Source organism: Chaetodon auriga, chromosome 2 (genome assembly GCF_051107435.1).
Source record: "Chaetodon auriga isolate fChaAug3 chromosome 2, fChaAug3.hap1, whole genome shotgun sequence".
Taxonomy (NCBI): domain Eukaryota; kingdom Metazoa; phylum Chordata; class Actinopteri; order Chaetodontiformes; family Chaetodontidae; genus Chaetodon; species Chaetodon auriga.
Window position 1 is genome coordinate 6,012,298 of NC_135075.1, and position 24,887 is coordinate 6,037,184.

The window sequence follows — 24,887 nt, forward strand, 5'->3', positions numbered from 1 at the left end:
ACCTCTATAATATTCAAAATTCCACAATGAGTGTAGTATGAACCACACGCACACCTCTCACATACGACAGGGCTGTGTAACACATGTAAAGTATGAGTGAGGCTAGGCGGTGTCTGATCGAAGAAAATGGGCCACTGTTGTGTGTCAATCCTTTAGGGAAACAGAGAGAATAAGATCACGCACACACACACACACACACACACACACACACACACACACACACTCACACACACACATACATGGATGCATGCACGCAAACATGCATGCCCGCAAACACACACACTCGTCTTCTTTATCTCTCAGACATCTGGGTTCATTCACAACTGACAGCTCCAACTGTGTTGCGTCTGCAGTCTTTTTCTTCTCTCCTTCCTCTCCTCCCCCCTCCTCCTTCCCTTTATATCTCTCCCTTTTTCACCGCCTTTTTCCCAATCAATAGGAATCACTCATTCAGGAGCGCATAACAATTCCCTAAATCAGATGCGTAAGCAGATGCATGCTGTCAGTCCAGAGGTTTTCTCTATGGGCTAAGCATGCTGTCAGTCAAAGCATCAGGCTGATGTTTGATTATCGTTCATCTGTCCACTACAACTGATCCGCTGCTGCTGTCCGTCAATGTCTCTCAGCACGCTCTTTCTCCCAGATTTCTGATCAGATACACCGATACATAAAACGGACCCGCCCATGCCAGCGACAAATGGACTCAGGCATAGGTTGATTCAGGTCTCTGTAAGCTTTTGGAATTTCACCTTTCAATATAAAAGCAATAGTGCAGTCAAAAATATAGAAACTCTACCAAGCTGTGAGGCATCCATGCCCTTTGACAAATACTTTGATAAACAAATCAAAGACAAGAAAGACATAACTGTGCACAGGTTGACACATTGCACTGGTAGGCAGTTCCATGGGTTTTTGTGTGTGCGGTTCGGTGTGTGCCACAGTGTGTTTGAAGCTCCTAGATCAAAAGGTATTGTGGATGTTGAGCCAACCCCCAGTCCCAATTACATACAAGAGGAGGGAAAGAGCAGTTTTGGATCTCGACTGGCCTGCTCACTGACAGCCCAAGAGTGAGAGAGTGCCCACTAATCCTTGGTACTTTCAGCTCTTAAATAATGGACCAGGACTGCTGAGGGGCCCCCCAGTTCATTTTATTCTGCTTACTAAATGTTAAAATGTGCAGCAGAAAAGGCATTCTTCTTCAACCAACGTGGCACAAAACCTCTAGAGTTAATGTTAATGATACATCAACTGATTATTTATTAACTCCAATAAAGCCAAAATAACAGTAATAGTGCGCATCATATTTAAGTATTGCAGTAAATTTTGTATTGAGCTTGACAGAATAACACTCACGTTGTTTCAACGCCTGGGGCAAAACTCCATAAATTTCAGCGAATACAACTTGTTTTTCCTATGACAGCCCCACAGCTGGTTAAATTCTGGCAGTGTGAAGACAGTGCATGGTGGACAAACACTGACATAGTGGTCCAACGTGTGGTGGAATAAATGCAACTAAATGCAAGAAAGCACCGACACAGAGCTGAGATCTGTATAGAAGAAAGATGAAAACGAAGCTGCCAAAGGAGCCCTGGTTTTCATTGTACTGGGATAGAGCGGGTGGGCACAGGCTGACAGGAAGTACTGTACCCTCAGCCGTTGTACAGTACCCCTCAACAGACAGGAACTGTTGCAACAACCTGGCAGCACAGCAGTCACTAAACGGAACCCATTACTAAGCAGATTATGCTGTCTGTCCACAGTGCCCGCGTGTGTGTACGTGTCGGCAGATCTCGGCGAGGAGTGATGGCTTCCAACAGGCAGGTCCATCTGTCACTGTGGCGACAGCGCCTGGTGACGATAGGGAACTGACAGACTGTCTCCAAGGAGTGAAAGGCTCACATCAGCTGTGTACATCAGGAGCCAGGATGTGACAGCCCTGCAGAGTACAGCTTTATTTAGCTTTCTCTATGTGTGTGTGTATAAACAGTGAAATTAAATGTGACCGAGGGGCCTACCGGTGTCATGAAATAGATAGCAGAGATGACCGGAAAGAGCATGCATGCAGAAAGTGAATTAAAAAAAAATTCAAAGAAGTTCATGGTGCATTATTATTAAAAGAAATAGAATCCAGGAGTGCTTTCTCTTTTCTTGCACTCTGCCTTCTTTCTTGTGGCAGCGGTGAAATCCCCTCCTCCACCATATGCACACATCCAACAAGAGGAGACCCCAGCACAGATTATCTGCAGAGGATTGTCATAGAAACAAAGGATGGTGTGACAGTGGAGATTTACAATGGGAGATATGATGGCATGGGAGACTGGTGGGAAGTGGGGGAGAGAGAGGCTCACCTTGTCTCTCGTGCAACAAGCGGATGATTCAGAGGCACAAGCCTCAAGCTAGCCACAAAAGTGCGAAGGTGAATGGTGGGCACCTAGTGGGCAGGCTGCTCCCCCATCATTGCTTTCCAGGACTGCAATGCTGTTCGTTATGGTGCCTTTGGAACGTACAGTCAGCAGAATTTTTAATGCGAAGTGGGCAAAAATGCGACGCTTCCTGCCCATTCAGAGAATTGATTTTCTGCTTTGGTCTGTGCAGGGACCCATCATCAACGTTTATCTCTGTCTAATGGGTGTGTACAAGACTGTCCACATTATATGGGCCTTATGAATGTGCATGACGGTAACTGCGAGTTTGTTTATGTGGGTTATGTGAGTTCACGTAATTGCGTTTGGGCCTATGTGTCCGTGTCCTCAAAGAACACTGATCCATGGAGTGCTTTTTGACAAGAGGAGATTACAAGCTGTCGGTCCACTTGCCCAACATTATGCCAATAAGAGCTGTCTAGCGTGGCAATGATCTATTTGTGTTTTTACCCTCTTTAAGCCACATGTCCATGACAAAACAAAGGAAAACACAGATTTCAGCCCCATCTGTCTTCAAGGGTACAATAAATCTCCTTTAAACCGCACTTAAAGGCAATGAGGGGAAACCCACACAAAGGTAAACAACGTGCTTTAACACTATGCTACGTAGATGGCTGCTCTTAAGAGATTTCCAAGTAGCCATGCAGTCAACCTCAGATCTCAGACCTGTCCTTGGGTATTTAACTTGCCATATATTTAAAGAAAACGAGCAAAGTGACTGCACGGTGGAGGGGGTTCATCAAATACACTGACATTTGCAAAATACTTTAACACCTCTTGTCTGTGTTAGTCCCTCAACCTGCCATTTGTCTGTCCGCTGGCTACGTGGGAGGAAAGAAAAGGTCCATCTCTCATTCTGAGAGGAGTGCGAGGCCTGATTGCCCAGCAGCGACTAATGTGTCACCGTTGATTGATGACTCATGAAGTGGGGGGAGAGAGGCAAAGAGGCAGAGAGTGAAAAGAGTGAGAACGAGAGTGTGAGAGAGAGAGAGATCGAGGGAGAGATCGAGAGAGCAAAGAAGAGCATCATGGGGGTTTCTGCGCCGCTCTTTTATCACCTCTCTGATCCTCTGACATCCTTCCATCCACAGCTCTCTTCCTCTCCCTTCACCCACTGCAGCTACCTTTCCTTTTATTTCCTGCAAATGGCTACAAGCTGTTGCTGCAGCCAAGCACAAATTACCCTGCATTCATTGCAGCACCTGCCAGGCCTTACTAACAGGTAAGAAAAAAAAAAGAAAGAAAGAAAAAGAAAAATTGAGTAGAACACGACTCTACATCCATGTGAGACAAATGAGCTTTATTTTTCTATAGCTGACTAATGACAGGAGCTGCTGGGCTATTCAGAGGCTGTGTTCCACGAACGCTACACCCAAATGAGTTTTCGCTGACAAAAGGCTGTACAGCAGGTGTATGCATCTCTACAGACCCTGTAACATTTACACCTTTTAAAAGGGAACACGGGAGAGGAAATTAACGCCATGGTACGGCAAGACAATCGGGGGCCAAAATGAGTTATGTCAGAGCATCAGTGGGGGCAGGAGAAGACAGACGGGGGAAAATGAGCACATTAGAGCAGTGTAATTAGACAAATGAAAGAACGATGTATCACAAAACACAGACCTGATTGAAGTAATAAATCATGCCTGTGTGCTTACAGGCAGTACGTTTCAAGAATGCAAAATGTCTCTAAAACCTCTGTGTTTCATGTGCTTAACCTACGAAACACTGCTTTAACCTGACACACCAACCTGTGGGTGGCTCTCCCTCTGCATGTATTCACTGGACCAAAGGGGTCACAAAGATTATTCAGCGATAATGTAGCTTGCTCAGACTGATGAAAGCAAATCCATCGAACGAGCTTCACACTGCCAGGTTTTCACACTAAGATTGCATCAAACATTCAGCTCGCTGTGGCTGGTGTGGGATGGAAACACACATTCACAATTTCACGCAATATGACTCGCGCACATGCTCACACACTGTGAGAAAGGCGGTGGAGAGAAGGCTGAGGGGGGACACTGTAGCGCCCAGCTGCCTTAACGAGTGCGCTCCTCAGGGATTGGCTCCAATCTTCATGTGGGCGAGCGGGTGTGAATCTACATACTGGCAGTGGGGGAATAGAAGCAGAAAAGGGGGATGGATGGTTGGAGGAGGGGTGGATCTCCACCAATTAAGACTGTACCAGGGTCTATCTGCTGCAAACCTATAATTGGGTGCACGAGTCCCCATGTTGGGACTGAAACTGACTGTGTGTGTGTGTGCACGCATGCACAAGCGGTGTTTGCTCATGGTAGGAGAGATTTTTGAAGGATGGAAGGAGAGTGAGAGTGAAAGAGAGCACAAGAGAGACGTATGTGTATGATAAGCAAAGCTGACATCAGGACCCCAATTAGAGGCCAGCGTGCCTCGCTGCTACTGGTAGAGTGAGCCGGAGTGTGAAAGCTGTGAAGAGACTAAGAGTGGGAGAGTAATTAAGGTACCGTGTCGAGAACCTTGGTTTATGTTCTCATGAGTGTGACTGTGTATGTGTGTATTGGCAACATGCATGACTAGAATAATTCAGTGCAGGTGGGGTGTTGATGTATAGTAACACATGATGCAAACAAATTCATCATTCAACATTACACTGCTGACAGGATAAAACATGCGAGGGAAGAAAGTGAGGGATTCAGAGCCAGGGTTTAGGACTTGACAGCTTTTGATACTCAGCGCTACTCAGTGCAACATGTTTCAGTTGGTACCTAAAATAAAAAAATGGAGATTTGATACTCATCCCTAAAAGAAAGAAGTAGACACACTGCACTGGTCCAATTTGTACTTTGGCCCACTAATTACAGGCTGTGTTGTGGTGTTAGTGGCTCGTCATCAGAGGGGTTCTTTGTTAAGCACACAGTAGCCAGCATTTGGTACTTAAATGTTCAAATGGGTGAAGTGCAGCGAGCAGACTCTAATAGTCTGCATGGAGCCCCAGAAAGGCAGGTCTGGCTATAATACACTATATATTAATCTGGCTTTAATATATAGTGTATTATAGCCTTCCTGTGTTTGTGTGTTTCTCTGTTGACTGTCATCCTTCTTTCCAAACCCTAAGTAGGATAAAAGCGGTAGTAATGCTGGTTCAATTAAAATGCTTCTTAGGCCTTATCATCATCCATACCGTTGTCTTTTAGCTCAGTGCCATTCTGTCTCTCACAGTCATATCTGTCTGCCTGAGGCTACCAAAGCCAGTCACTTTGTTTACACAAGCCTAGCTAAATGGCCTTCTGTATTACTAACAGCCCATTAAGCCCCTGCCCATGATGAAGCTGTATCACTTTATGGGACTGTGTACAGTAGCATGATGAAGAAATGCTATTCATTAGCAAAAAGTCAGTGAGAGGGAGTGGAACAATTGGTCTGTGTGTGTTTGGAGTGTGTGTCAAGCAGCGAGACAAAGACAGAGTGTGACAACAAGGAGAAAGAGACAGAGATACAAATTGAGACGGAGTCACACATGTAGATAAAAAGACAGAAAGAAAGACAGGGACTCAATGTGAGACTACAATGCGACTTGGCCGCCATTCATCTGACCAATTTCCCTTGACAGTTCTGAGCGCTTAACCCTACAGAGGAGATAAACTCTGCGTGTGCACACACACACAAAAAACCTTTTAGTTACTTGAATTAATAAGCCCCAAAAGCAAGCTATGGACAGTCTGACAGAGAAAATAGTCCAATTACTTGTATCACACAGTGCGTTTAGAGCTCTGGAGGTCTGCGAGTCTGAGGGGGATTGGAGGGAAAATACCGAAATTCAATCATTTCAGTTTTATTCTCCATTCACAGTTGCTTTGTTTCCATTTAGTGCTTCTGTGCGACAGTGATTTTCAATCAAAAACCATGACAAAAGCTGAGTGGTGCACACTGAAAAGCAGTATTCGCATGCTTTTACACGGTTTTTGCAGCACTGACACTGACCAACTAACACTGATAATGTATGTTAACAGTATAAAATGTCACAGACTTCAGCTCCCATCAAGCCAGATAGCCATGTGGGTGGATAAAAGGCACACGAGCACAACTGGTGGCATCCTTAAAGAAACCAACTTTGACATGGGAGTACACTAAAAGCCTAAAATAAACTAGACATGTGCCAACACAAACAGCTGACAGAAACAGAGGGGGGTGGATCAGAACCTGGGCAGAGAGAGAAGCTGAGTATGAGACAGACAGGGAAAGAGAGGGGGAATATTCTGGGCTGAGTTTCTCTCCTGTGTTTTCCCTCTTTTCACAGTTCCCCAATCTTCCTTTTTTACTTTTCCTTCTCTCTGCCTCTTTTCCATTTCAAGACAGCTATGATGTTCTGACTGCCAGTGCTACTCAGTATAACCACCTCACGCTCTCTTCCTTAGATGCTATTTGAACTTCCTTTGCGGCTCCTTCCCTCCTTCCATACCATAATTATCCATGCCTAAAGTCTTCTTTGTGATTTCTTTTTTTTTTTTTTTTTGCTTCCAACCTCTATTTACATTAATAAATAAGTATGTGTGTCAATAAAAGAGCTGTATGTGAGCTGGAACAGCCTGTAAGGCAGGAGCCTCTTATTTTATGTCCTCAGTATCAAACTGATTCATGGGAAGGGTTTGTTGTGCTTTACAGTACTTCGACATATGGACACATAAATCAGAAACCACCATAAAACTTGACACCTGCTTGCTCCATCTTCCTCATCTCCATCTGCTCTCATAGTTACAATATGAATGACAAATTCAGCGAGACAGTAGGTGTACATAAGGAGAGATCAGCCTCCACTCACCTCTCTGTACCAGCATGGTGACCTCGCTGCCTTTGGGACACTTGCTGAGCAGGTCGACCACCTGGTTGTGAGACATGCTCTGCACATTTCTCTTGTTCACCTCCACGATGATGTCCCCCTCCTTGAGGCCGCGGCAGCGCGGGTAGTCTACAATCTGCTTCACTCTCTGGCCTCCACCTCCGGGACTGTCGGCGATGGTGAAGCCGAAGCCCTTGTCTCCTTTCTCCATGTGTACAGTGATGAGCTCGGGTTGCGTTGCGATGGATGAGGCCAGGGTGACCACGTCGCTGGGGTAGCCGTGCTGGGAAGAGGTGTCAGAGGCCACCTCCGCCGAGGGGCTGTGGGGTCTGGGGAGGCCGTTGAGGGGTGCTCCGCCGTTGGTCGAGCCGTTGTTGTTGTTCTGACTGCCATGGCTGGACGGCGAGTCGTAGCTGTTGGAGGCCTCCTGGCCGTTGACAATGATGGGCTCTTTGTTGTCGAGTATGGCCACTGAGGTAACCAGGCTGGTGTTGGGGTCATCGGGGTCAAAGGGCAGTGGGTAGCCACGGCACAGCTCCAAGTTGACCATGGAGCCAATTGGGATGGACTGGAAGATCTTCACAACTTGCGCATGGGTGTAGCCTAGCACACACGTGTCGTTGACGCTCACGATCACATCACCTTAGAGGTGGAGAAGAGGGAGAGGTTAGCTTGTAAGTAAGGAATCTGTCAAAGCAAAGTTTTAGCCTCCTTACTTATACACACTGTTTAAATACAATCAGTATTCAGACGATCAAACGAAAGCAATATTCAGAAGCAGAGTTCCTTCTTTGTAAACATTGATACATTTAGTTCACCAACCTGTCTCCATTTTGCCATCGAGGGCGGCAGGTCCATCCAGGACCAGGCTCTTGATCTGCAGGAACTCGTCTGGCTCGTCGCCTCCCACAACAGTGAAACCGAAGCCCCGACGACTCTTTTTCAGCTTGGTGTTGATGAAAGTCCCCTTCAGCTCAGATCGGTTACGGGTGAAGAAAGGCTTCCCTCCTGAACACGCAAACAGATAATTCAGCACAACACGAATCCAGCAGTTTTAGGTTCTTTTTCTGGTGACTGATTCTGGACTGCAGTAAAATGCTCACTGGCATGAAAAGGGTTCTCTTCAAAGACATTAACACTTAACATTAATCTTAACACACAACTAACCTTTACTCTTAGCGATCAGTGCAACCACTTAAAATTAGCATAATGGCAGTGTGTGTGTGTTCTGGTCCAATGACTGAGTCAAAACAGGCTCATTATAATAAATAGATTAATTAGGTTAAAAGTGAATTGGAAGGACAAGTATAGAGTTCCAATCAATCCAAACCTCCTCCAGGCATCAGCCACTGCTGCCCTCTGTTACCCACTGCCTGGGACTGAGGGTGAGTCTATGGGCAGTATCTAGCCACTGTGTTTGATTTCATTATGTGTGGTATGATGCTTGTAAAGCATCTTATACTGATCCTGTACTTGTGCTGACTAAGGCTATATTGATTACCTGGTAAAAGTGCATGGAGTCAAAGGCAAAACACATTCTCAAACAGCCTGCACACCAGTCAGTTAAAACATCAAAAAGGACACACATACATAGTTTTTTAAGTCGACATGGTGCAAGCTGAATTACACTATTTCAGCGTCTTGACTGCCTCGTATGCAGTGTATCTTTCACATTTAATGGTGGCTTTCTATTTACAGAGAGGCACCAGGTTTTTGAGTAATGAAATCAAATGTGACATCCTCAAATCCAAGAAGGTTACATGACAAAAGCATTTGCATGAGAGAGGTTTCTTCCTTGGAGAACGCCAGCAAGACATCTTCTCCATCATTCAGAATTGGCTGTGAGAGTTTAATTAACACGGAAACACATTTCGCAGTAATCATAAGTCAAGAGAAGTGCTCAAACACTGCAATCTGAACCCAATTACTCAGTCATCCTTTTTCTTCTTGCTTTCTCTACCTCATTATGTGGCATTAGGATAAACTGAAGAAAGATGTGAGATGGAATCAGTCAAAATACAGAAAAAAAAAACTGAATGAGGTATTCATCCACTGGCTTCACTGTAGAGAATGGGAGTAATGGGGATCAACAGATGAACAAGGTGAGATGTGACTGTCTATTAATAGACACAATGTGAGCCAAATACTACAGAAAATTCCTGCACACAAATTACTTCACACAAATGCATAAAGATATGTTGGCAGAGGTGAAGGAAAGAATGAAAGCAAACAGGGAGAAGGAGATGTAGAGTGTTATGGGGGGGGGGGTCACAGAGGAATGTGTGCTTTGTGGCTGCGTTGTGCTATGCTAGTACTACATCTTATGCATTCAATGAAAAATGCATTATCCTTGGAGTCAGCTGATGTCCTTGTGTTTGTGGTGTTTTTTCTGTGTGTGTATGCATGTGTGCGTGCGTGTGTGCGATGTCTCACAACTGGAGAAATGTAACAAAACTGTGAACGTAGACGGTGGCTGTATCCACAAGGGATCCGGAGATGTAAGAACGGACCAGGAAGCAGGAAAAAACATGAAAGTAGGTGGTTAGATAAAGAGATTTCAAATGATGCCTTTCTCTGGAGGAATGTCAAAACAGAAGAGCAAAGTCAGAAAGCGAGATCGAAAGACAGAATGATGGACAGAATCCCACTACCGGACTACAGCGGAGAGTGGCAGGAGACGAGACAAAAGGCAGCAACATGGCGAATGTGGGCCATAAAATAAAGGGATCGATTAGGGAAAAAGGAAAAGACGGCCAACAGAGCAGCAAGGGAGAGTGAGAGGGAAAGACAGGGTGAGGCAGTTAATTCTCCGCCATGGCTGTGCTAATTAGACAAGCTGCTAGTGGGAGGCTGGTATAAAAGGAGCTGGCAGCCAGGAGGAGGAAACACACAGTCACGGCTAGACACTGTGTCTGTGGGTGTGTGTATCGCTAAATGGTGGGTGAAATCAGGCCATTATTTGATCCAGAAAAGGGAACAGCATAACAGAGGGTCCAATGAAAAGCAACACGTGGCCACAGTAAACACAGAGGGAGCACACGTATGAAGTAAACCTGAACTTGACGAGTCGTATTTAGCTGAAGAAAATAGAAACACTGCCTCAAGTGCTCTCCTGGAAAAACATGATCTACTGTACATAACAAATGAGTTCAATTTTGTTTTATTTATCAAGAATATATGATGAAACTTATACAGAGAGCAGCTTTATAATGTCAATTCATAACTGGTCCCCCATCATGAAGACGCAAACATACCCTGAGGCGCCGGCTCAGGAAAACAAACTACACTGCACAAACTGAATTTGGTTTATCTCATAATAAGTCGCTCTGGGTAACACTGCCAAGAAACAGAAAAGTAATGAGTGATCCTTTTTTCATGGAGTTTCAGACCTTACTTCTGTAAGAGGTGGCAACTTACGTTTTTGTCCCATTGCGTTGGGCACTGGTGGTCCTGTCTGAGGGTCCCTGTAGGTCTCCTGGTGGTTGGCAGCATAGCTGGCCAGCGGGGCCCCTGCCAACGCAGAGTCCTCGATCCATTCTGCAACAGCAAGAGGCACATATTCTCTAGATGGGGTCTAAACAGGTGCACAGCTGCCCTACTTGGGGAAGAAACTGGGGCCAAGGGCTCTGGGACAACATGGCCTACTGTGCTGTGTGTTTGGGAAAAAGCCATTTGGCTTTCTATGAAGCCAGAGGAACTTGTGAAGGAATAGGTCTGAAAATTCTCTGTGAAAATTCTACATTTCCTGGTGTGATGACTGCCTGATATTCAGCTACAAAACCTCCCCACAGAGCAACACGTGAATGGAAGTGGCTCAACTACAAAGATATGGTGTGAAACCTACATTACAGTTTCACAGCTCCCCACTGAGCAACGCTAAGATAACATGCAAATTTGGGTTAAACAGGTCGCACAAACTTTATCGAGCTTTTAGCACCATTTTAAATCTCACCTATTAAATACAAATGGAGCTGTGTGAAACTAAAGCGACCCATTTCTTCGTAATGGCTACCATCTTTGATTAATCACCTTGTTACAGCATCACAGCACCGATCAGACTACACCCTTCATTAATATTCTTAACAGGGTGATAGAATCAATTCGGAGGCGAAAAATGGGTAAAAACCCCGCTTGAAGGTATCGAGTTTTTTTGAAGGGAGATTGAGCTTTCAGACGGGGGAAAAGCCAGCAGGTAATCGAGTGGATGCGAATGATTTCTGCTGAATGAGCAGAAGGTAGAGCGTGATAGGAGAGTTCCCATGTGGGCCGGCTTGCCTTTACAATTAATCTCTCTGCGGGGCGTCCTGTGAATACACAAGGCTTAAGAAAGGAAGCAGGAGCAGCCTAAGGTTGCCAGTCGGTTGAGTTTTGGCAGCTGTGCAGGCTACATTATCACTGTTATGACTGGTAGCACTTAGTGTTTTATTAAATGACTCTCTTTGGCAGGCAGCTCATTTTCGGTTGAAGCCAAACTTACCTGTCCTCAGCTAAGAGAAAAACCTTTCAAGATATTACCACAAATAAGCATCCGAAAGCAACACAGAAAACAGAAATTAACTTCAAAAAGGCTGAACGGCACAGCCGCAAATAATAGTTATGCCTTTATGGAAGGGCACTTAGCAAATCATAAGGCAATAGCAGGCAACATCAAGTGCTGTTGCAATTATTGTTATAAAGACACAATCTCACACACACATAGAGAGACATATGCAAACAACTCAGTCACACACATGAATAGAAAGAAAGGAAATGACGCCCTTGGTGGGGGCTTGTGAACGAACCTCGGATGTAGCGCTCACCTTCAGGTGGCTGCTGGCTCTGGGGCTGAGGCTGCTGAGGCTGCTGCTCCAGCTGCCTGCGCCTCTTAGCCTCCAACACTGGATTCTCATACTGGGTCTTCCTGTTGATATGACTTTAGGATGGTGGAAAAAGGGATGTGTGGATGGAGGTTGAGGAATATGAAATGAAGGACAGGAGGAAGTGGAGCGCGGGGGGGGGGCAGAAAGAAGAGAAAGATAGAGAGGGAGGAGAGAGACGCGATAAGCTTTGACTAATACACAGCAGTACAATACGCATGAATCCATCCGTACTTACACAGGAGTCCCTCTCTGAGACATGCGTGACACAATCGCGTCCACAAACATTTGCATAAATCCCATTTTGATGATAGTTATTTCACAGAAACTACAAACATCTTTCACATCACACACCAACCCTGGAAGGTTTCCTACAAACCTACCAGCACCGAGAAATTACACCTGAAAGCACCACATTATACAGCAAATGAAGGAAATGGTGAATAATGTCTGTTAGGGAAAAAAAAACTATATTAGAGGCAGAGACAAAGAGGAAAAAAAATAGAAATGCCACAACCTTCAGCCCCCAGGTGTTGCTTTGAACAACATCAAAAACGCATGAAACATATTCGTATTAATGCTGATGCCCAGGAGCTTCACACAAGATGAGATGCACACATGCACATATGCACACACACACACACACACATACACACTCGCTGCATGTTTTCCCAAATGATAATGACACAAACAAAATGGGCTACATTCTCCAGTACACAAAAGACCAAAATAGTTGAAGTGAAATCTGGCTGTCAGAACTGTACATAAACAAGAGCTTCTCCTATTTACATTGGGGTCAAGAGTTTCTTTTGTTTGAATGGAAATGTATGAAAGCACTTCGATTTATGTGCAGGAAGAAAAATCAAGCAGGCAATTTCTTCTTCTTTCTTTCTGCATGCATGTGTGTGTGTGTGTGTGTGTGTGTGTGTGTGTGTGCGGCGTCTGCCTGTGCCCTTGTGTGGTGCTGGGTGCCTTTACATACTGCTCCCGCTCACTTACTCAACATAGTAGACCCCATAGACTGGATCATCTATTTTCTCCCATCCTGGTGGAAGTTCTGAAAAAAAAAAGGAGAAAAATGAGAGAGTGAGAGGAAGCGAGAAAAACTCAAGGCTGTGAAGTTGCTGTGGAGGTGGGGGGGCACGTATTGAGCCATTAAAGGCAAGCCCAGTAGAGACCTTTTGGCTCACATTGTGTCTGCCTGTCAGTCAGTCTCCAGGGCTAGAGTGACTCAACAGATTCACAGGCTGTCTGGCTGCCCCGTCCCTGTCCCCTCACATGGCTGACATTTCCACACATCAGATAAGAACAGAGCAAGACCCCCCTGGGCAGAGATGGGTGGATGAATGGAGGGATGGAGAGATGAAAGGAGGTTGGAGAAAGGAGTGGCGAAGGGGTCAGAGAGAGGGAAGGCAGAGAGCACAGAAAGCAGGAGGGAAAGACAAGTAAAGGGGAGAAGGAGGAGCGACCCAGGCTTTGAAACTATTGTATGAAAACAATATGGAGGGAAAGTGAGAAAATGATTGAACGATTTCTTGTTTTTACATAATGACAATGTCCTTTTCTTTTCCTTGTACCACAACAGTCCAGCGAACACAGCAGAGAAGCACACTTCTCATCAATTTGTTGTCTGTATTAGTGAGACGATGCCTGTCCTTGGTAGTGTCACCTATTGTCTGCGAGTGTTTGTGTCCTCCATGTTTTACATAAGTCACCCTGCTCGTGTGTGAATATATTGCAGACCTGACTTCACCTGTGCCGCATCCTTGACTTGACTTGATAAGCTGCTTTATTCAGGGAGGTGCCACTGAAAGCAGCTGCTTCCTCACAGTGATGCAAGCACGCAACACAGACACTTCTACAGACTTTTGTAGGGAGTAAAAGTGAAATTCATTGTAATCAACGATGATTAGGGAAAGATATGAATATGACTGGGCCCACTTCAGCAGTGCGTAATTGCCCAATGGTGCCAACATGCTGTATTTTTACAGTGTTTGCCAGGGAGTGATGTCATTATCACCACTGGAGCCATCTCATTCAGTTCTGTCGTCTGATTGCAGCAGCGATGATTATTGGCTGGCGTCCACATAGAAAATGTCAGAGGCTTCTAATTGGCTACAAACACAAATTGTCCAATAGTCCTCTCTTGTGATGTATCAGTTTTACATATTACCCTCAGCCAATTAAGCCTTGCCCTGTGTGGAAGTAGATGGTAATTACAATCATTCAACTTGGAGAGCCTCCCTCTGCTTTCTAACGAGGAGAGCCCTTGGTTGGAGTGGAGTCAGCAGCAGATGAAAATAAAACAAGCCAGATGGGGATGTTTAAATTGTCTGTACATGACACACACACACACACACACACACACACACACACACAAACAGAGCACAGATTAAAGTTTGTCAGGCCAGGTTGCCATGGCTTGCGAGCAAAACTGACTCAAAGCAACCACGGACAAATGTGAAATCAGATTAGTCAGTCTCATGCAGTTACTATCATTCCATATTTTCTGCACCTTCTAAATGCAACTCGCACGAAAAGGCTATAAAAAGGGAAAGCAAGGTTACAGCTATAGCGTTGCGGTACAGGGTGAACCCACAAAGCAGGCATGGTGAATCATCATTCAGATGTTTTCGACTGGAACGTTAAATGGAATGCAGTCCCGCCTCGCCTCACGCAAAATTTTAATCACCCACTTGATTTCACACTGCGCTAGTTCTGCTCCTGGAGGAGCACCTGTGTGTGTGAGTGTGTGTGTGTGTGTGTGTGTGTGTGTGTGTGAGTGTGAGTGTGAGAGAGAGAGGGCGTTTGCTGCTGCAACCATCTGAACAATATGGTATACATTTCAGTGAGTGGAAAGGCAAATGAGGAAGACAAAGAGAGAGAAGCCTGGAACTCATTAAGCAGCATTTCCTTCTCACTCTTGTCCCCCTGCCCACATCCCACCTTCCAGAACATATTGTGAATTCAAGGGAGAGTCAAGCGTGATGAATTGTATGTTTAACTGTTTGCATCTCATTCTCTTGATTCAGAGCTGTGATTGATTTCTCTTGAGTAAACACATATGACGCAGAGGCACTTGTGTGTGTGTGTTTTTGTGTGTGTGCGTGTGTGTGTGTGTGTGTGTGTGTGTGTCTCTCAGCGTTCATGAAACGCTTGAGTCTGCTCCTCCTCAGAGGACTGAAGTTAATTCCGTTTCTTTGCCCACCTGTATTGGATTGTGCTGATCAATAACTATTCAGAACGTTTGTCCAGTCAAGGGCTTTCTTACGGACATGGGGCTCGTCTGATCTGACGATTACAACACGACAGCTCTTTCGAATGCTTAAACATGGCAGGTGCTAAAGAGCCTGAGGCCCTGCAGACCGTGCGGTCACCTTCACAGTGTGTGGTCAACTTTTTTTTTTTTGCATGTGATGTTTTTTGCTTTGTCCTGTTTTTATTGTTGTTTGCTGAAAAAACACTGACTGGCTGCTGCAAAATAAGAGTTTGAAGAGTCTCCATGTCTGACCTCTTCGCATTACATACAGTCATTTGACTGAACGTTGATAGAAAAAATATTGATTAATGCAGCTTTAGCAGATAATGAAAACACAGAGCCAATTCTTAAATAGGGTTCTTGAATTAGTTTCTGTCTCTGGAGCAAATGAAAACCTTTCTAATCCCATTTTACAAAATGGGAAGTGATTACAAATCAAACTAAGGAAGCTTTTCTGCTGTTTTTCAGGGAAGTTTCATTCTTTCACTCAATATGGATTCACTGCAATTCTATAAAAAGACAAAAGAAAAGGAAATGTGTGTATTTATCTACTTATTGTTCTGTGTGTTTCAGTGTGCTTTCAGGTCTGAACATGTTAATCATAAAGGGATACGACAATCATTAATCATTAATCTCCTGATGGAATGACATTCATTACTCATACATATCGGTGCAGGACACCATCTCCAGACACCATTTATCCCGCACAAGTGGCCGCGCGGCTGTGTCTGATAGGCTAGTTAGTGTGTTGATAGGCTACAGGGAAAAAGGCCTGTTGCCGTCTGGCTCAGACAGACACCCATTAGGAAATCATCATTACAACAATCTTCCTCGGATCAGCCCTCGTCTCTTATGTGTGAAATGACAATCTGCCGATGTACAAGCATTTTGTGTGTAAATGTGTGTGTGTGGCTGGCTGGTGGCACGTGGGTAAGTTCACAGATGTGTTCAAGGCCGGTTTTCTGATCACATACGGTGTGTTTTTGTTCAAAATCAAAGCTACGTACTGAGGGAAGGCTCGATAAAGGTCAGATCTCCGTCAGCATGGCATAATGTCTCATTTCATGATAATTAGACTCATTGTCACAGTCATCTATCACCAACTGTCAAATGACTCTGTATGAGCCACTGGAAGTGGTGGTGTACATGTGATTATGTAGATGTGCACTATTAACTGTTGTGACTCTATTATCTTCACTAACCCATTTTCAAATGTTAGAAATTCATCTGAAACTTTCTGAATTGCACAGTGAACCAGATGTGTGTGAAACCAAGGTGACACCAGGGGTGGGATGATTACAGGTTTGTGTAGCAGCAGCATGGTATAAAAAATGAGAGAACAGCCTACCTAGGTCATTGTCCAGTTCCTCTGTATGTACCCCTTCTGCTCAGCAGGACGGACCACACGGCAGCACAGGATCATTGTTGGAAGGAAATAGAAGGGGAGGGGCAGAGAGGGAGAAGGTGCACATCTGTGAGTCACTCCACCACATCTGGCCACTGGGTGGCAGGAGTTAACCAAAGTTATACATGTACAGAAAAATCACAAGGCATGTCTTCCCAAATCACTGAATCTCTGCATGCAGTTTGAGGCAGCAGAGTTGAGGAAGAACTTTATCCAACCTAAATCTGTATCAGCCAGTAATAACATGACAACTGCTCTCACGTTTCATTTGGTAAGAAGTAATGCACCTTATGTGCAATATAAATAAAGTTTATTAGCATTATTACTGAAAGAAAGATGATTTCAACATGGCCTCATAAGAAAAATGTTATGTATTCCTCTGTGTACCTATTTGTGGTTGAAATTCTGCACTAAGCGTGTGTGAGCAGGCAGGACGCCTCAGTGTAGGTCGGGGAGGGCATCACTTGTTTGAGTTAGATGATGCGCATGATGCCGTCAATTCCTTGAAGCTGTGGGGCATCTTGCTCTGACAAACAGCTGAAAGCACAGCAGAGCAGTGCCACCCACTGCCATTTTCTGTGACCCAACACTGACACCTAAGGGCTGCTGGGGGAAGCACCACTCGTCTATAAACATCTTTGAATTTCACAGCAACACAATATTGGGAAATAAGAAGGGAAAGACGGTATTTGGTGTTTTCTAAGCCATGTCTTTGGTCAGATTGAGCAAAACTCTCATGGGAAACTAGATGTAAATTTAACTAAATACAAGGCAAGCTTATCGAACACGTACATGAAGAGGATCTAACACTACTTAGCTTTCGTTTATTCATTAAGAGGTTTTCTAATAGTCCTTAATTAATGAGGAGAGAGCCTGGTAGAAACCCCCATTTTCACAGACAAAGGTTGAAGACCAGTTCATACAATGTGTTTGAAAGGAGAGGACTTCACATGTACACACAAACTCAAAGGTAATCCTACTCAAACATGGACGTACCATCGTCTTCACATTCTTCCAGGGGTTTCTGAGGCTTGTCCAGGCACCGAGGGTCTATCCAGGAGGTGGTCTTTGTATTGTGGCTAAGCAGAGAACACACACAAAAACAATTAACTTAAGGTGATAGAAATAATCCTTATATCCTCACATCTGATGTGCGGCAGGAAGGATTTCAAAGACGCGGACAAGATTACAAGGTTATAGTGAAAATTTCAAGATGAAATGAGGGGATATTCAGTCACATAAGACTGACAAAACTCGTTTTTTTTTTTGTCAAAGAGATGTTGGAGTCAGAGGTTATTCTGATCTCTTTATGATATTTATAAAATTCAAGCAGACTGAACATCACTGTCTTTTATAACAACTGTGTTCATAAAATAAAGTCCAAAGAAAACAAAGTGCTCTGGTGCGATCTGTTAGAGGAAAAGCTCTCCCACTGTTGGAGAGGGAAAACACTGCCACTATAAAATACCACCAGGCCACCTCCTGTCAGTTTTTCTTCAACTTTCTTTCATGCAAACATCACTTTTCCATATTTTTCATTCAAGTTTAGCTACATGTCGTAAAATAAAGGAGCTCCGTGTGAGACAGAGGCTGCAGAAATTAACGGTGATCTTGGTTTATATTCCATCATCTTGTTATCTATCATATTCAGGAAAAACATTGATTTGCACCCATAAACTAAAGGTAATCCTATGAAGGCCTGAGAGACATTGCCTCGTCTTACACTTGCTGTCCAATTACAATGAGTTTAACCATATACATAGATGCAAATCTACAAACACATGCAAACAAATGCGTAAAATATCACCTCTTTCAGTGAAGCTTGGTCCAGCTTAAGCAGCACAAACTAAAAAGTGAACACTGACATACAACATTATGAGCGTACATAAGTCTTGAGTTACTTACTCTATAAAGTAGACCTCTCCATTCTCGGTGTAGGCCATCTCCCAGTTGTCAGGCAGAGGTCCCAGCGGGTCCTCAGGGGGAGGATGGCTCAGGTGAGAGTGTGTCTGCTGTGTGCTCTCCGTGGTGGCCGGTGGTGAGGGGGTTGTCCCAATGTAGGGTGGGTCACTCCGGCGGGGGGCAAAGGGGCGCACCGAGTGATGAATCTCGTCTAATTCACTAGAGTCTCCTAAAGGATTTAAAGCACACATGGCTGAGTTTTAACTGACAGATGCTGAAAAAACTTTCAGGAACAAAAGGTAGCTGTGAAAACAACTGAGGTGCCAGGAGAGACGCCTCAATACATGATCAACCAGGAATGTCAGCTGCAAATGGCTTTTTGCAGAAAAACAACTTCTCCCATTGTCTATATATCACCCAAGCTGAGATGACTTTATTTGATTAAAAAGCATCAGCGCAGGTTTCAGCTGGGTTGTTGGCTATAACGTGTGAGGAAAAACATTTTTGAGGATGAGGGGGAAAAATGGAAGCAGTCAACAATTTCTATTTTGCAATCGTTTTGTGTAACATGTTCCAGAGTCCACATCAACGACACATTTCTTATGCCAGTCCAAACACTTCCAAGATGAGAGCAGTTCAAGTGTTTCTACAAAGTCTTATCTTGCTATTAGAGACCCTTGCCTCAGTCCAAGAGCCTTCCGAAGCTCTTCGCACTACTTTTGGATGAAAATGAGTTACACTACTGTACATCCATTTATCCTGAACTACTTCTTCCAGCCATACTTCAGTTAAGACTGCAGAGTGGGCAGTTCACACCTAGAACCATGGCCTCTGAAGTGCTATCACCTAGCTTCCTGTTATCTCATTCTCACGCTCACACTCGACTGGCACCCTCACAGCTCACACAATCACAGATGGCAAATAAACAACTTTTGGTCCCACCTTCTGAAAACACATGGTGGAAACAGCTTTAGCGCTGAGTCAACTTCCTTACAATGCCGACTGACCTACTAACACACAAGAGGAGGTATGAAAAAATGAGCGCAGTGTGTAATATTATTCACAATCATCACTAACAGAGCTATTAAAAACAGCGCTGATGTCAGCATCAGGCTTCCCAAAAAATCTCCCTGTCAAACACACTTGACCTACCAAGGACTAATGATATCATTACGAATCATCTCAAAAATGGATGTTGTTCAGCCCTCCACCCTCTTCTTCTTGCAGCCAGATGGCACTATTTTACATTTTTGGATGCATAGATACAGGCAGTTGTAGTCAAACCCCGAGACCACTTACTCACCAATCAAAGAAGCTCTTGTGTTCTGCAGCCCCTCACCACACCAAAGTGATCTCTGTGCCTCTCTCTCTCCACCCCCTTTGTGCTCTTTCTCCTACTTCATTTTCTGAGCTTATCCTCCCTCACAAAATACAATCCTGCCTTGATTCCCTTCCATTCTCTGTCCAGTTCTTTTCAGACTGGCCCACTTTACCCCTTCCCAGCCACTCCCTCTTTCTATTTAATGTCCTGCTACCTTGTCTCCGCTTGCATCCCCTCCCACTCCATCCACTGCAACTAAGATTCCCTTTTTCTCTCCTTTTAAACAGAGCTGCAGAAAGCAGGATCGTATTCAAGTGTTATACTCCAAACTAAACAAAACGCAGCATGTTCTCAGGCTGCTTTTTAAGACAGCTCTGCAGGCAACTGCCTATGTATTCACTGACTTCAGGTCTGACTGTTTTTAAGGTGTCCACGCTGGCTAAAGGAGAGTGTGAGTCATGATGGAAGTTCTGTAAAACAAGGAGCTAACATACTACTACAGGTCATATAAAGAAATTACAGCAAACCAAATATAAGTGGCGTGCTGCCGGTCACATGACAGCTCTTAATTAACTACAGGCAAAATGTGAGAGTGAGGAAAAACCTGCAGGAAAAGTGATACTAGCTAGCCTGCACACGCTGTATTTATTAATGTCGAGTGTGGCGCTTCATTTTGGCTGTTGCCTGTGCAAAGACATTAAATTTCATTTAGTCTGGAGTGTGGTACCAGTCTTGGGGCCTGTTCCGGCCTGGCATTTTGTGGCCAAATAACTGAAAGTTGTGTCTAAATCCATTGGAGGCAGACTGCTACACCTGGCTTCAGAATGTGTTTCAAACACTTCTTGAGTGACCGCTTGTTATTGGATTTCACTTCCCCACTCACACTGTGAAACTGCTTAACAGAAAAAATGCACATCTGTGCCCAACGAAACAGCGAGAGAGAAGTGTGTTTGGTAGCCCAGTGTGAGTACAGACTTCAAAGCCTTGTTCAAATCAACTGTGTTTGAGAGATTTACTATTCACTTTGCATTACATTATTACATGGTTTAAGTCATTAGTTTGTACCTTTACTGTGTTTTGGGTGCATTCACACCAGCAGTTTTTATTATCAAGTAATCTATCAAATATTTCTATCAGATTAATTAGCTGTTTTCTTGAAGTCAAAACAAGAACAAAAGCCCATCACAAGACACAACAGTCTTATGTGATGTCTACAATTTGCTTATTTTTGTATGTAAAAACCCAATGGTACTTAAGTAAAGGGGTATTCCAAACTAATTATTAATGCACCTGCATAAAGTAGGAAGACTTGCGAGGGATAGATTTAAAAAAAGGAAATATCAAAGCAGCAGAGGTCAAAATATCCTGATTTAGTTCCTATAATGGGTCAAGACCCAAAAACACTGGATCCTACATTTCCCACAATGCAACTCGTGTCTACGTAGTGCATCATGTCACCTGTCAACAAAACATAAGTAGGTGCAGTGTGTCTGCTTTCCAAGAGAAACAGAGACACAATCTGCAGTCAAAGGCAAGCCAGTGTGTCTGAGTTAGTTTGTGTGGACGAGCTCACAACGATGAAAAAGGCTAATCTCAAGAGTCACTGCAGCTACAAACATGCTAAACTGGATGAGCTACAAGGACAAATGCATTTGGATAAAGTTAACACTCTTTGGCAGAATTTGGATGCCCAGCAAGCTGCTTTCACAAGACCGCATTCTGACAGAGACAGTGTTATTCAGACACATTTCATGGTGAGCGGGCTAATAGCTAAGAAGTTGAAACCTCATTCAGAAGGAGAATTTGTGAAGGAGAGCCTTGTTGCTGCCGTGGAGCTGCAAGCGCCAGACAAAGTAAAATTGTTCCAAAGTGTCAGTTAGTCTGGAATAATTCATAGAGATGAAGGAAAACCTGATGTGGAAACTCAGTGTCAGCATGTGTCTGTGTGATTTGGCCTTCATGGTGGACATTAACCAAGAACCTCTCAGAGCTCCAGCCAGCATCTCAGCTCTCTGCTTTCAAATGTGAAAAATACTGAAAAGTAAACAAAAGGAACTGATAATATTTGACAGTTTAATGATGAACCAGCTGATGTCCTGACAACCTACAACATGAAATCACTGAGCTGCAAAGAAACAAACTTCTACTGCGATCAGCTCTTTTCAAAACTGACTCCTGCAAAGACTCAGTTCTGCTCAAAACTGACCCAAACCTGGAAAACAAGCAAACATCCTCATCACCATCTTCACTACCATCTGACATCAGACGCCTCACCGAAGAGAAGCAGTTCCAGTCATCACAGAGGTTAGTGTCATGTATGTGTTCAATAATTTAGTATGGCCAGGGGCAGAAACAGTTATTGTTTCCTGAGTCGTCTACCAGTCAAATTACTAAACTCCTATTTAATTAAACAGTCTCAATGGTTTTTAAACATCTGAAACAGAAAACAACACCTATCATTTTTACCAGGGATGCTAGAGGAGTTCAGTGTTTTGGGAGAGCAAACTTCAGTTTGCTTCCAATAAAGATTGTGCTTCCTACTATTATGACCTCACATCATGTTGAACCACATGCCTGGTCACTTCATTTCATGACTGACATCCTCATTTTTAAGGTTTTAGTCTGCCATACTTCCATACAGCCACTGGTTAAGTCTTACAGTGTCTAAAGCCTGGGTCACACGACATGATTTTAGCCAGATGTACTCGTGTAGTGTGACATGCTAAACGACATGTTCCTGAGCGTTTCCCCTTTTCTCTTTTTCGGTACACAAGACCGCAGCATCACCCACCTCTCCGATGATATCTGAACTTGTGATCGTGAAATAAGATGTGCCGTGATCGATCGGGGTCATATGTGTAGTCTGGCCAGTCACCCGACCAAAACACGGGAAATACGAGTTTCTGGCACTGTGATGGTTAAACCTGACATGGTGACAATCGTTTAAGACAAATAAGTAGTCTGTAATGTGGTCTGAACCAGGCATAAATTTTGCTCTCATAGAGGTCCTTTTGACTCAAGCACTAGCTAAAACCTGTCAAGACATGCATCTAGTCCACTATCCTTTCATTACCCATCCATGCCTTCTCTTCCCCCCCGCCTCCTCTTCCTCGACCTCCAGTCCCTTGTACGTACCTGTAAAACTACTGTTCATGTCAGGGAGGTCCTCGTCGTCCTCCTGCTGCTGCTCTCCAGGCCCTATTCCAGCATTGTGCATGTCATTGTAGGACTTGGTGCGTCGGGGAGTGGAGTGCTGCGAGCCCGGCAGGCTACCGCTGAGCCCGTCTGGCAGTGGGGCATCACCGCCGCTACTGCTACTTCTAATCACTTTCCCACCGGGGGGCTGCACCGGTGGCTTGGGCGTCCCATAATAGTTACCTAGGCAACGAAGAAGAGGGCAGGGAGGGGTGGGATTAAAAAAGACAGAGAAAAGAAGGGCATTTTAGTCTGAGGGTTAGAGAGGAGGGGTCAAAGGGTTTTGTGTGTGTGTGTGTGTGTGTGTGTGTGTGTGTGTGTATTGCAGGGGGTTTAATTATAGCCTTTGTATGCAAATAAAGAGGCTGGCTTGGTCTGAGGGAAATGTGACTGAAGCAGCGCTAAATTTCTTGTTCTAGTTCTTATTTGACTCAAATAAAGTTCACAATAGAGGCAACTTTGTTTTAACTGACCACAAACTAATGAAGGTTTTATTTCTCAGACAAACTTACGACGTAATATTGTCTGAAGACATTTAGTGAAGTAGTTTGTAGCCAAATTGTTCTCCAGTGTCCAAACCATGCTTCAGCTAACTGACACTTTCAAAGGGGAGAGAACAAAACATGCATTATTTATTTATTTTTTTGGACAAACCAAGTCATTTTCATCCAGAGTTAGACCGGGCAGACCTAAGGAGACTTTACCATCTAAACACCGGAATAAAAAGCCAATTTTTTAATGAGACAGAATGACATTAGCATCCAAAATATAAAGGCGGTGGGAAAAAAGAATATTCTAGTCCAGGTGGCAAAAGTAAAAAGATAAATTCAAGTTCAAAAAGATAAATTGGCAAACTGTAACTTAAATGAAAAATACAGACACAGGAGACATTTTGGCTGTCACAGCAGGAAAAGCACAGGTGTAATTGATGACATTAATAATGGCTGCGTTGCGTTTAGGGGCCCAGTGCCAGGGTCCTACGACTGAGCAACTGGCTCCCTGGCAAGACTCACTGGGACACTTGTGCCTTGTCCATATGTACACAAGTATAATTCAAAAAGCTGCTTTTTCCATGTGTTTTGGACTTTAGTCCAAACACAATCACAGTTTAAGGCCACTGAAAATGGGCCTTTTGGAAAACTCCAAGGCGAAGATATTCAGACACTGTTCATCAGTGTGGACATGCAGCTTTTAGCTTGTGACGACAGAGTGTGTGTAGTTACCTCCTTTGTGTACATGAGGCAATTTTGTGCAATGGTGGATGTGGCCAAAAGAGTGTTGGTGCTAACCATGCTAGCAGGAATTTATGCACACTTATACAAAAATGTACAGTTAATCTTCCACTTTTATTGGGGCACCCCTATAGCTCAGTTGGTAGGGTGTGCACCCCATGTATTGAGGCAGTCAGTCCTCTTTAGTGGCCACAAGTTAAACTCCCACCTGCATTTACTCCTCATTTACTGCGTGTCGTCCCCTCTCCCTCTGCCCCCTTTCCTATCGCACCTTCAGCTGTCTCTATCATAAAGGCTAAAAAGCCCAAAATAATAATAATAATAAAAAAACAACTTCCACTTTTATTGAGAAACAGAGGCATCAGAATGTGCTCCGGAGGTCAAAAACATACCATAATTTTACTGCTGAAGAACATATTACCTACAGTCAAGTGTGGTGATGGAAATATTCAGGTGTGGGGATGTTTTTGCTCATTGT

At 44.1% G+C, this 24,887-nt stretch overlaps 1 protein-coding gene across 10 annotated transcripts in view; it reads right to left on the minus strand.

Moving 5' to 3' along the window:
• magi1b (membrane associated guanylate kinase, WW and PDZ domain containing 1b) overlaps positions 1-24,887 on the minus strand; it is a 129,201-nt gene that overhangs the window by 24,398 nt on the left and 79,916 nt on the right. For 8 of the 10 annotated variants that reach the window (XM_076751296.1, XM_076751280.1, XM_076751246.1 and 5 more), the window contains 9 exons: positions 23,118-23,360; positions 18,665-18,890; positions 17,756-17,838; positions 16,703-16,738; positions 13,095-13,152; positions 12,021-12,151; positions 10,657-10,776; positions 8,062-8,247; positions 7,222-7,881 (listed from right to left, as the gene is read on the minus strand). In XM_076751296.1, the coding sequence (XP_076607411.1) occupies positions 7,222-7,881; positions 8,062-8,247; positions 10,657-10,776; positions 12,021-12,151; positions 13,095-13,152; positions 16,703-16,738; positions 17,756-17,838; positions 18,665-18,890; positions 23,118-23,360 (1,743 nt within the window). The remainder of the gene's footprint in view (positions 1-7,221; positions 7,882-8,061; positions 8,248-10,656; positions 10,777-12,020; positions 12,152-13,094; positions 13,153-16,702; positions 16,739-17,755; positions 17,839-18,664; positions 18,891-23,117; positions 23,361-24,887) is intronic. The other 2 variants (XM_076751263.1, XM_076751313.1) reach the window with 1 other exon arrangement.